General features: G+C 44.5%; 1 protein-coding gene across 6 annotated transcripts in view; it reads right to left on the minus strand.

Moving 5' to 3' along the window:
• The window catches only part of LOC110519864 (receptor-type tyrosine-protein phosphatase delta), a 275,027-nt gene that overhangs the window by 101,806 nt on the left and 161,261 nt on the right, over positions 1 to 11,960 (minus strand). For 5 of the 6 annotated variants that reach the window (XR_016488744.1, XM_090209954.1, XM_090209952.1 and 2 more), the window contains exons 10-14: positions 11,500 to 11,697; positions 6,839 to 6,964; positions 5,949 to 6,096; positions 4,278 to 4,423; positions 1,178 to 1,322 (exon numbers count right to left, since the gene is read on the minus strand). Coding sequence is in view for 5 of the 6 variants with exons in the window: in XM_090209954.1 (XP_090066080.1) it covers positions 1,178 to 1,322; positions 4,278 to 4,423; positions 5,949 to 6,096; positions 6,839 to 6,964; positions 11,500 to 11,697 (763 nt within the window). In the remaining variant the exon portion in view is untranslated. The remainder of the gene's footprint in view (positions 1 to 1,177; positions 1,323 to 4,277; positions 4,424 to 5,948; positions 6,097 to 6,838; positions 6,965 to 11,499; positions 11,698 to 11,960) is intronic. The other variant, XM_090209953.1, reaches the window with a different exon arrangement.

Below are 11,960 nucleotides of genomic sequence, written 5' to 3' on the forward strand. Positions count from 1 at the left end.
AATATTGACCTATTGTTTCACTGTATAAAGTCATCTTATTCTGTTGATCTTATTCTCCACAAATTGTATTTTGTGATTCCATGACATATGAGGTCTGTTTAATCCAGATTACAATTCTGGTCCTCAGAGTATCTGATAGATGACACTAGAGGTCTGTTTAATCCAGATTACAACTCTGGTCCTCAGAGTAGCTGATAGATGACACTAGAGGTCTGTTTAATCCAGATTATAATGCTGGTCCTCAGAGTATCTGATAGATGACATAATGAGTTGTGTTTAATCCAGATTATACCTCTGGTCCCTCTAGTATCTGATAGATGACATAATGAGTTGTGTTTAATCCAGATTATACCTCTGGTCCCTCTAGTATCTGATAGATGACATAATGAGTTGTGTTTAATCCAGATTATAACTCTGGTCCCTATAGTATCTGATAGATGACATAACGGGTTGTGTTTAATCCAGATTCTACCTCTGGTCCCTCTAGTATCTGATAGATGACATAATGAGTTGTGTTTAATCCAGATTACAACTCTGGTCCTCAGAGTATCTGATAGATGACACTAGAGGTCTGTTTAATCCAGATTATAACTCTGGTCCCTATAGTATCTGATAGATGACATAATGAGTTGTGTTTAATCCAGATTACAACTCTGGTCCTCAGAGTATCTGATAGATGACACTAGAGGTCTGTTTAATCCAGATTCTACCTCTGGTCCCTATAGTATCTGATAGATGACATAATGAGTTGTGTTTAATCCAGATTCTACCTCTGGTCCCTATAGTATCTGATAGATGACATAATGAGTTGTGTTTAATCCAGATTCTACCTCTGGTCCCTATAGTATCTGATAGATGACATAATGAGTTGTGTTTAATCCAGATTCTACCTCTGGTCCCTCTAGTATCTGATAGATGACACTAGAGGTCTGTTTAATCCAGATTCTACCTCTGGTCCCTATAGTATCTGATAGATGACATAATGAGTTGTGTTTAATCCAGATTCTACCTCTGGTCCCTCTAGTATCTGATAGATGACACTAGAGGTCTGTTTAATCCAGATTCTACCTCTGGTCCCTATAGTATCTGATAGATGACATAATGAGTTGTGTTTAATCCAGATTCTACCTCTGGTAGAGCAGTACCAGCAGTAGTAGTAGTGTAGCTAGGGACATACGTGTCTGTGGTGTATCTGTGGTAACCTCGTTGGTATACGCTCCGATGCCGTGCTTGCTACGTGCTGCCAGCTGGAAGGTGTAGGAGGAGAATGGCTTCAAATTCTTTATAAGGTAGGAGGAGGCGGGGTCAAAATTCAGCTTCTTCTAGAAAGAGAGAGAAAAAAAGAGAGAGAGAGAAAAAGAGAGAGAAAGAGATGGAGGAGAGAGAGAGAGAGAGATGGAGGAGAGAGAGAGATGGAGGAGAGAGAGAGAGAGATGGAGGAGAGAGAGAGAGAGAAAAAGAGAGAGATGGAGGAGAGAGAGAGAGGAGAAAAAGAGAGAGAGAGAGATGGAGGAGAGAGAGAGAGAGAGAGAGAGAGAGAGAGAGAGAGAGAGAGAGAGAGAGAGATGGAAGAGAGAGAGATGGAGGAGAGAGATGAAGGAGAGAGTGAGATAGAGATAGTTAAGGTTAGGGTTAAGGTCTAAGTTGTAACAGGTAGACAGAGGGTTAAGGTGGAAGGTGTAGCAGGTAGACAGTGGGTTAAGGTGGAATGTGTAACAGGTAGACAGAGGGTTAAGGTGGAATGTGTAACAGGTAGACAGAGGGTTAAGGTGGAAGGTGTAGCAGGTAGACAGAGGGTTAAGGTGGAAGGTGTAGCAGGTAGACAGAGGGTTAAGGTGGAAGGTGTAACAGGTAGACAGAGGGTTAAGGTCTAAGCTGTAACAGGTAGACAGAGGGTTAAGGTGGAAGGTGTAACATGTAGACAGAGGGATAAGGTGGAAGGTGTAGCAGGTAGACAGAGGGTTAAGGTCTAAGTTGTAACAGGTAGACAGAGGGTTAAGGTGGAAGGTGTAGCAGGTAGACAGAGGGTTGAGGTGGAATGTGTAACAGGTAGACAGAGGGTTACGGTGGAATGTGTAACAGGTAGACAGAGGGTTAAGGTGGAAGGTGTAACAGGTAGACAGAGGGTTAAGGTCTAAGCTGTAACAGGTAGACATAGGGTTAAGGTGGAAGGTGTAACAGGTAGACAGAGGGATAAGGTGGAAGGTGTAGCAGGTAGACAGAGGGTTAAGGTGGAAGCTGTAGCAGGTAGACAGAGGGTTAAGGTGGAAGGTGTAACATGTAGACAGAGGGATAAGGTGGAAGGTGTAGCAGGTAGACAGAGGGTTAAGGTCTAAGCTGTAACAGGTAGACAGAGGGTTAAGGTGGAATGTGTAACAGGTAGACAGAGGGATAAGGTGGAAGGTGTAGCAGGTAGACAGAGGGTTAAGGTGGAAGGTGTAGCGGGTAGACAGAGGGTTAAGGTGGAATGTGTAACAGGTAGACAGAGGGATAAGGTGGAAGGTGTAGCAGGTAGACAGAGGGTTAAGGTGGAAGCTGTAGCAAGTAGAGGGTTAAGGTGGAAGGTGTAGCAGGTAGACAGAGGGTTAAGGTGGAAGGTGTAACAGGTAGACAGAGGGTTAAGGTGGAAGGTGCAGCAGGTAGACAGAGGGTTAAGGTGGAAGGTGTAACAGGTAGACAGAGATTTAAGGTCTAAGCTGTAGCAGGTAGACAGGGTTAAGGTGGAAGGTGTAGCAGTTAGACAGAGGGTTAAGGTCTAAGCTGTATCAGGTAGACAGAGGGTTAAGGTGGAAGGTGTAGCAGGTAGACAGAGGGTTAAGGTGGAAGGTGTAACAGGTAGACAGATGGTTAAGGTGGACGCTGTAGCAGGTAGACAGAGGGATAAGGGGTCAAAATCAAAGTAACAGTCAGTATCTGGTGTGGCCACCAGCTGCATTAAGTACTGCAGTGCATCTCCTCCTCATGGACTGCACCAGATTTGCCAGTTCTTGCTGTGAGATTACCCCACTCTTCCACCAAGGCACCTGCAAGTTCCCGGACATTTCTGGGGGGAATGGCCCTAGCCCTCACCCTCCGATCCAACAGGCCCCAGACATGCTCAATAGGATTGAGATCCGGGCTCTTCGCTGGCCATGGCAGAACACTGACATTCCTGTCTTGCAGGAAATCCCACACAGAACGAGCAGTATGGCTGGTGGCATTGTCATGCTGGAGGATCATGTCAGGATGAGCCTGCAGGAAGGGTCCACATGAGGCATGCTGCAATGATGAGAGAGGAGGATGTCTTCCCTTGTAACGCACAGCATTGAGATTGCCTGCAATGACAACAAGCTCAGTCCGATGATGCTGTGACACACCGCCCCAGACCATGACAGACCCTCCACCTCCAAATCGATCTGCTCAAGAGGACTGGCCTCGTTATAACGCTCATTCCTTCGATGATAAATGGGAATCCGACCATCACCCGGTGAAGAGCACTTTTTGCCAGTCCTGTCTGGTCCAGCGACGGTGGGTTTGTGCCCATAGGCGACGTTGTTGCCAGTGATGTCAGGCCTACAAGCCCTCAGTCCAGCCTCTCTCAGCCTATTGCGGACAGTCTGATCACCGATGGAGGGATTGTGCGTTCCTGGTGTGATACATCCTGTACCTGTCCCGCAGGTGTGATGTTCGGATCCTGTGCAGGTGTTGTTACACGTGGTCTGCCACTGCGAGGACGACCAGCTGTCCATCCTGTCTCCCTGTAGCTCTGTCTTAGGCGTCTCACAATACGGACATTGCAATTTATTACCCTGGCCACATCTGCAGTCCTCATGCCTCCTTGCAGCATGCCTAAGGCACGTTCACGCAGATGAGCAGGGAACCTGGGCATCTTTCTTTTGGTGTTTTTCAGAGTCAGTAGAAAGGCCTCTTTAGTGTCCTAAGTTTTCATAACTGTGACCTTAATTTGTCTGTAAGCTGTTAGTGTCTTTACGACCATTCCACAGGTTAATTGTTTATGGTTCATTAATTGTTTATGGGTCACTGAACAAGCACTGGGAAACCGTGTTTAAACCCTTTACAATGAAGATCTGTGAAGTTATTTGGATTTTTACGATTGATCTTTGAAAGACAGGGTCCTGAAAAAGGGCCATTTCTTTTTTTTGCTGAGTTTATAAATCACCACAGAAAGGCCTCAAGGGATTGTAAAGATGAAAGTATATTGAGACTTTGTGAAAAGCAACTGAGCTCTATGGGTTTAAGAAACGGGGGTTTAACTCATTTACAAATATATCTCTTACCTCTTCGTTGTCACCAGACCTCCTGTATACCAGTTCATATCCAGTGATCAGGTTTTCAGGCCCACTCTGTGGAGGAGCTACCCATGACAGCAATATACTGGTCTCTGACTTGGCCTCTCCTTTGAAGTCTGATGGCTGGGACGGAACTGGGAGAGAGGATATACTACATTACCCACAATACACTACTGGAGAGAGTGGGACTACATTACCCATAATACACTACTGGTGAGAGAGGGACTACACTACCCACAATACACTACTGGAGAGATGGGGACTACATTACCCACAATACACAACTGGTGAGAGAGGGACTACATTACCCACAATACACTGCTGGAGATAGAGGGACTGCGTTGCCCACAATACACCACTGGAGAGAGAGGGATTACATTACCCACAATACACCATTGTATCAAATACAAAAAAATATAACTTTATTTAAAGTGCATTTAACACAACAAACTTTACAGTAAAAAAGTCTAATGAAATAAGTAAATGCACACAGAAAACAATGAACGATGGGTAAAAGAACAGAAACCCTGTAGAGTGAAGGACTATGTCAGGAACCCTGTAGAGTGAAGGACTATGTCAGAAACCCTGTAGAGTGAAGGACTACAGTATGTCAGGAACCCTGTAGAGTGAAGGACTATGTCAGGAACCCTGTAGAGTGAAGGACTACAGTATGTCAGAAACCCTGTAGAGTGAAGGACTATGTCAGGAACCCTGCAGAGTGAAGGACTATGTCAGGAACCCTGTAGAGTGAAGGACTCTGTCAGAAACCCTGTAGAGTGAAGGACTACAGTATGTCAGAAACCCTGTAGAGTGAAGGACTCTGTCAGAAACCCTGTAGAGTGAAGGACTATGTCAGGAACCCTGTAGAGTGAAGGACAACAGTATGTCAGGAACCCTGTAGAGTGAAGGACTACAGTATGTCAGGAACCCTGTAGAGTGAAGGACTATGTCAGGAACCCTGTAGAGTGAAGGACTACAGTATGTCAGGAACCCTGTAGAGTGAAGGACTCTGTCAGGAACCCTGTAGAGTGAAGGACTCTGTCAGAAACCCTGTAGAGTGAAGGACTATGTCAGGAACCCTGTAGAGTGAAGGACTACGTCAGGAACCCTGCAGAGTGAAGGACTATGTCAGGAACCCTGTAGAGTGAAGGACTATGTCAGGAACCCTGTAGAGTGAAGGACTATGTCAGAAACCCTGTAGAGTGAAGGACTACAGTATGTCAGAAACCCTGTAGAGTGAAGGACTATGTCAGGAACCCTGTAGAGTGAAGGACTATGTCAGAAACCCTGTAGAGTGAAGGACTACAGTATGTCAGAAACCCTGTAGAGTGAAGGACTATGTCAGGAACCCTGTAGAGTGAAGGACTCTGTCAGAAACCCTGTAGAGTGAAGGACTACAGTATGTCAGGAACCCTGTAGAGTGAAGGACAACAGTATGTCAGGAACCCTGTAGAGTGAAGGACTACAGTATGTCAGGAACCCTGTAGAGTGAAGGACTACATTATGTCAGAAACCAACTACAGTAGAAGACCCACAGGAGACACACAGTGAACCAGCTGCCAGCCAAATAGCAGACTACTAACCCTTACGTACTGTAGCTGGCTACTTCATTGACTGCATCACCCCCCCCCCCGGACACACACCAGCCCCCCCCTGTACCTCCAGTCTTGGCTATGATCTGCAGGTCCTGGGAGAGAGGCCCGTCTCCTACAGAGGTGAAGGCCAGGACTCTGATGTAATAGGTCTTATTAGGGGTCAGACTCTGGATGGTGATGAAGTTCACACCACGAACCATCAGCTTCTCCCACTGGGGGGGCGAGAGGAGGAGGGTGGAGAGAGAGAGAGGAGGGTGGAGAGAGAGAGAGAGAGAGGAGGAGGAGGGTGGAGAGAGAGAGAGACAGAGAGAGAGAGAGAGAGAGAGAGAGGGTGGAGAGGAGGGTGGAGAGAGAGAGAGAGAGAGGAGGAGGAGGGTGGAGAGAGAGAGAGGAGGAGGGTGGAGAGAGAGAGAGGAGGAGGGTGGAGAGAGAGAGGAGGAGGGTGAAGAGAGAGAGAGGAGGAGGGTGGAGAGAGAGAGAGAGGAGGGTGGAGAGAGAGCAAGAGGAGGAGGGTGGAGAGAGAGTGAGAGTAGGAGGGTGGAGAGAGAGCGAGAGAAGGAGGGTGGAGAGAGAGCGAGAGAGGAGGAGGGTGGAGAGAGAGAGCAAGAGGGTGGAGAGAGAGAGCAAGAGGAGGAGGGTGGGGAGAGAGAGAGAGAGAGGAGGAGGGTGGAGAGAGAGAGAGAGAGAGAGAGGAGGGTGGAGAGAGAGAGCAAGAGGAGGAGGGTGGAGAGAGAGAGCAAGAGGGTGGAGAGAGAGAGCAAGAGGAGGAGGGTGGGGAGAGAGAGAGAGAGGAGGAGGGTGGAGAGAGAGAGAGAGAGAGAGAGGAGGGTGGAGAGAGAGAGCAAGAGGAGGAGGGTGGAGAGAGAGGTATAGAGAGAGGAGAGGAAGGGGTAAATAACGTAGATATGGACACACACACAGAACCCCCCCCCCACACACACACACACCACTTACCTGGTTGACTTGCAGTGTGTTGTCGTCTGTATAGTAGACTCTGTATCCCACCACCTGCCCGTTAGCCTCCTCAGGTCCATCCCAGTGGATTATAGCTGTGGTGGTACTCAGCATACGACCTCTGACCTGGACCAATGACAAACAAGCAAAACAGAATTCCACAGTGATCACTAGATTATTCAACTCTAATGCCACTGTTCTGTTTAGGATGTCTCTCTCTCTCTCTCTCTCTCTCTCTCTCTCTCTCTCTCTCTCTCTCTCTCTCTGTGTGTGTGTGTGTGTGTGTGCAACAAGTCAAATCAAACTTTATTTAAAAAGATTCACTTGCAAAACACACAGCATACGACCTCAAGACTCGAATTCAAACCACATCAAACCCGTAACATCTCAACACACTTTCCTGGGTAGGATATATCCTACAACATCCTCCGCAATGCTGGAAAAGCGTCCCTAAAATAACCCTGACATTAAAAAAGAGACAGGGACAACACTGGGGAAGGAAAACTGCAGCTCCAGAGCCTGATGTTGTGCTGATTAAAAAATAAAAACATGAAGATAGCAGACACATTATGAACAGAAACAACATGAAGATAGCAGACACATTATGAACAGAAACATCATGAAGATAGCAGACACATTATGAACAGAAACAACATGAAGATAGCAGACACATTATGAACAGAAACAACATGAAGATAGCAGACACATTATGAACAGAAACAACATGAAGATAGCAGACACATTATGAACAGAAACAACATGAAGATAGCAGACACATTATGAACAGAAACAACATGAAGATAGCAGACACATTATGAACAGAAACAACATGAAGATAGCAGACACATTATGAACAGAAACAACATGAAGATAGCAGACACATTATGAACAGAAACAACATGAAGATAGCAGACACATTATGAACAGAAACAACATGAAGATAGCAGACACATTATGAACAGAAACAACATGACGATAGCAGACACATTATGAACAGAAACAACATGAAGATAGCAGACACATTATGAACAGAAACAACATGAAGATAGCAGACACATTATGAACAGAAACAACATGAAGATAGCAGACACATTATGAACAGAAACAACATGAAGATAGCAGACACATTATGAACAGAAACAACATGACGATAGCAGACACATTATGAACAGAAACAACATGACGATAGCAGACACATTATGAACAGAAACAACATGAAGATAGCAGACACATTATGAACAGAAACAACATGAAGATAGCAGACACATTATGAACAGAAACAACATGAAGATAGCAGACACATTATGAACAGAAACAACATGAAGATAGCAGACACATTATGAACCAGAAACAACATGAAGATAGCAGACACATTATGAACAGAAACAACATGAAGATAGCAGACACATTATGAACAGAAACAACATGAAGATAGCAGACACATTATGAACAGAAACAACATGAAGATAGCAGACACATTATGAACAGAAACAACATGAAGATAGCAGACACATTATGAACAGAAACAACATGAAGATAGCAGACACATTATGAACAGAAACAACATGACGATAGCAGACACATTATGAACAGAAACAACATGAAGATAGCAGACACATTATGAACAGAAACAACATGAAGATAGCAGACACATTATGAACAGAAACAACATGAAGATAGCAGACACATTATGAACAGAAACAACATGACGATAGCAGACACATTATGAACAGAAACAACATGAAGATAGCAGACACATTATGAACAGAAACAACATGAAGATAGCAGACACATTATGAACAGAAACAACATGAAGATAGCAGACACATTATGAACAGAAACAACATGACGATAGCAGACACATTATGAACAGAAACAACATGAAGATAGCAGACACATTATGAACAGAAACAACATGAAGATAGCAGACACATTATGAACAGAAACAACATGAAGATAGCAGACACATTATGAACAGAAACAACATGAAGATAGCAGACACATTATGAACAGAAACAACATGAAGATAGCAGACACATTATGAACAGAAACAACATGAAGATAGCAGACACATTATGAACAGAAACAACATGACGATAGCAGACACATTATGAACAGAAACAACATGAAGATAGCAGACACATTATGAACAGAAACAACATGAAGATAGCAGACACATTATGAACAGAAACAACATGAAGATAGCAGACACATTATGAACAGAAACAACATGACGATAGCAGACACATTATGAACAGAAACAACATGAAGATAGCAGACACATTATGAACAGAAACAACATGAAGATAGCAGACACATTATGAACAGAAACAACATGAAGATAGCAGACACATTATGAACAGAAACAACATGACGATAGCAGACACATTATGAACAGAAACAACATGAAGATAGCAGACACATTATGAACAGAAACAACATGAAGATAGCAGACACATTATGAACAGAAACAACATGAAGATAGCAGACACATTATGAACAGAAACAACATGAAGATAGCAGACACATTATGAACAGAAACAACATGAAGATAGCAGACACATTATGAACAGAAACAACATGAAGATAGCAGACACATTATGAACAGAAACAACATGAAGATAGCAGACACATTATGAACAGGAAAAATGAGAGAGATGGGGGTTAGGGAGAGGACTGATCTACTAACCTGTCATGGAGGTTAAGGAGAGGACTGATCTACTAACCTGTCATGGGGGTTAGAGAGAGGACTGATCTACTAACCTGTCATGGAGGTTAAGGAGAGGACTGATCTACTAACCTGTCATGGGGGTTAAGAAGAGGACTGTTCCACTAACCTGTCATAGGGGTTAGAGAGAGGACTGATCTACTAACCTGTCATGGGGGTTTGGGAGAGGATTGTTCTACTGTTGTTATGATAGATCAACATCCTCTAACCTGTTGTAGTGATACGACAGCCTGTTCGGCTGCTGTTATGACAGCTGATTAATGAATACAAATACAGTGCCTTGCGAAAGTATTCGGCCCCCTTGAACTTTGCGACCTTTTGCCACATTTCAGGCTTCAAACATAAAGATATAAAACTGTATTTTTTTGTGAAGAATCAACAACAAGTGGGACACAATCATGAAGTGGAACAACATTTATTGGATATTTCAAACTTTTTAAACAATTCAAAAACTGAAAAATTGGGCGTGCAAAATTATTCAGCCCCCTTAAGTTAATACTTTGTAACGCCACCTTTTGCTGCGATTACAGCTGTAAGTCGCTTGGGGTATGTCTCTATCAGTTTTGCACATCGAGAGACTGACATTTTTTCCCATTCATCCTTGCAAAACAGCTCGAGCTCAGTGAGGTTGGATGGAGAGCATTTGTGAACAGCAGTTTTCAGTTCTTTCCACAGATTCTCGATTGGATTCAGGTCTGGACTTTGACTTGGCCATTCTAACACCTGGATATGTTTATTATTGAACCATTCCATTGTAGATTTTGCTTTATGTTTTGGATCATTGTCTTGTTGGAAGACAAATCTCCGTCCCAGTCTCAGGTCTTTTGCAGACTCCATCAGGTTTTCTTCCAGAATGGTCCTGTATTTGGCTCCATCCATCTTCCCATCAATTTTAACCATCTTCCCTGTCCCTGCTGAAGAAAAGCAGGCCCAAACCATGATGCTGCCACCACCATGTTTGACAGTGGGGATGGTGTGTTCAGCTGTTTTGCTTTTACGCCAAACATAACGTTTTGCATTGTTGCCAAAAAGTTCAATTTTGGTTTTATCTGACCAGAGCACCTTCTTCCACATGTTTGGTGTGTCTCCCAGGTGGCTTGTGGCAAACTTTAAACAACACTTTTTATGGATATCTTTAAGAAATGGCTTTCTTCTTGCCACTCTTCCATAAAGGCCAGATTTGTGCAATATACGACTGATTGTTGTCCTATGGACAGAGTCTCCCACTTCAGCTGTAGATCTCTGCAGTTCATCCAGAGTGATCATGGGCCTCTTGGCTGCATCTCTGATCAGTCTTCTCCTTGTATGAGCTGAAAGTTTAGAGGGACGGCCAGGTCTTGGTAGATTTGCAGTGGTCTGATACTCCTTCCATTTCAATATTATCGCTTGCACAGTGCTCCTTGGGATGTTTAAAGCTTGGGAAATATTTTTGTATCCAAATCCGGCTTTAAACTTCTTCACAACAGTATCTCGGACCTGCCTGGTGTGTTCCTTGTTCTTCATGATGCTCTCTGCACTTTTAACGGACCTCTGAGCTATCACAGTGCAGGTGCATTTATACGGAGACTTGATTACACACAGGTGGATTGTATTTATCATCATTAGTCATTTAGGTCAACATTGGATCATTCAGAGATCCTCACTGAACTTCTGGAGAGAGTTTGCTGCACTGAAAGTAAAGGGGCTGAATAATTTTGCACGCCCAATTTTTCAGTTTTTGATTTGTTAAAAAAGTTTGAAATATCCAATAAATGTCGTTCCACTTCATGATTGTGTCCCACTTGTTGTTGATTCTTCACAAAAAAATACAGTTTTATATCTTTATGTTTGAAGCCTGAAATGTGGCAAAAGGTCGCAAAGTTCAAGGGGGCCGAATACTTTCGCAAGGCACTGTACATGAGCGATTGAATTGATTGATCAGCATCTTCAATACCTGTCGTGGTGGTGACGACGGAGCCTGTTCTGCTGTTCTGGCCTCTACAGAATCGCTGGCTGGACCTCTACCAATGGTGTTGACCGCCGCCACCCGGAAGTCATAGTGAGAGTACGGGCTGAGACCACCTACACTGTAGCGTGTAGTCGTTATACTGTCTATCTCCTTATAGATGTCTTCTGAACCTTTAGGACGGTGCTGGAGAGAGAGAGGGAAGGGAGGGAGGGGAGGGAGAGAGAGGGAGGGGAGGGAGGGAGAGGAGGGTGGGGCAGAGAGAGGAGGGGAGGGGAGGGAGGGAGAGAGAGAGAGAGAGAGAGAGAAGGAGGGAGAGAGAGAGAGAGTGAGGGAGAGAGAGAGAGAGAGAGGGGAGGAGAGAGAGAGGGGGGAGTGAGAGCGAGAGAGGGGAGGAAAGAGAGAGGGAGGGGAGGGAGAGAGAGGGGAGGGAGAGAGAGAGGGAGGGA

Source organism: Oncorhynchus mykiss, chromosome 19, assembly GCF_057628025.1.
Source record: "Oncorhynchus mykiss isolate SJ-2025 chromosome 19, ASM5762802v1, whole genome shotgun sequence".
Classification (NCBI taxonomy): Eukaryota; Metazoa; Chordata; class Actinopteri; order Salmoniformes; family Salmonidae; genus Oncorhynchus; species Oncorhynchus mykiss.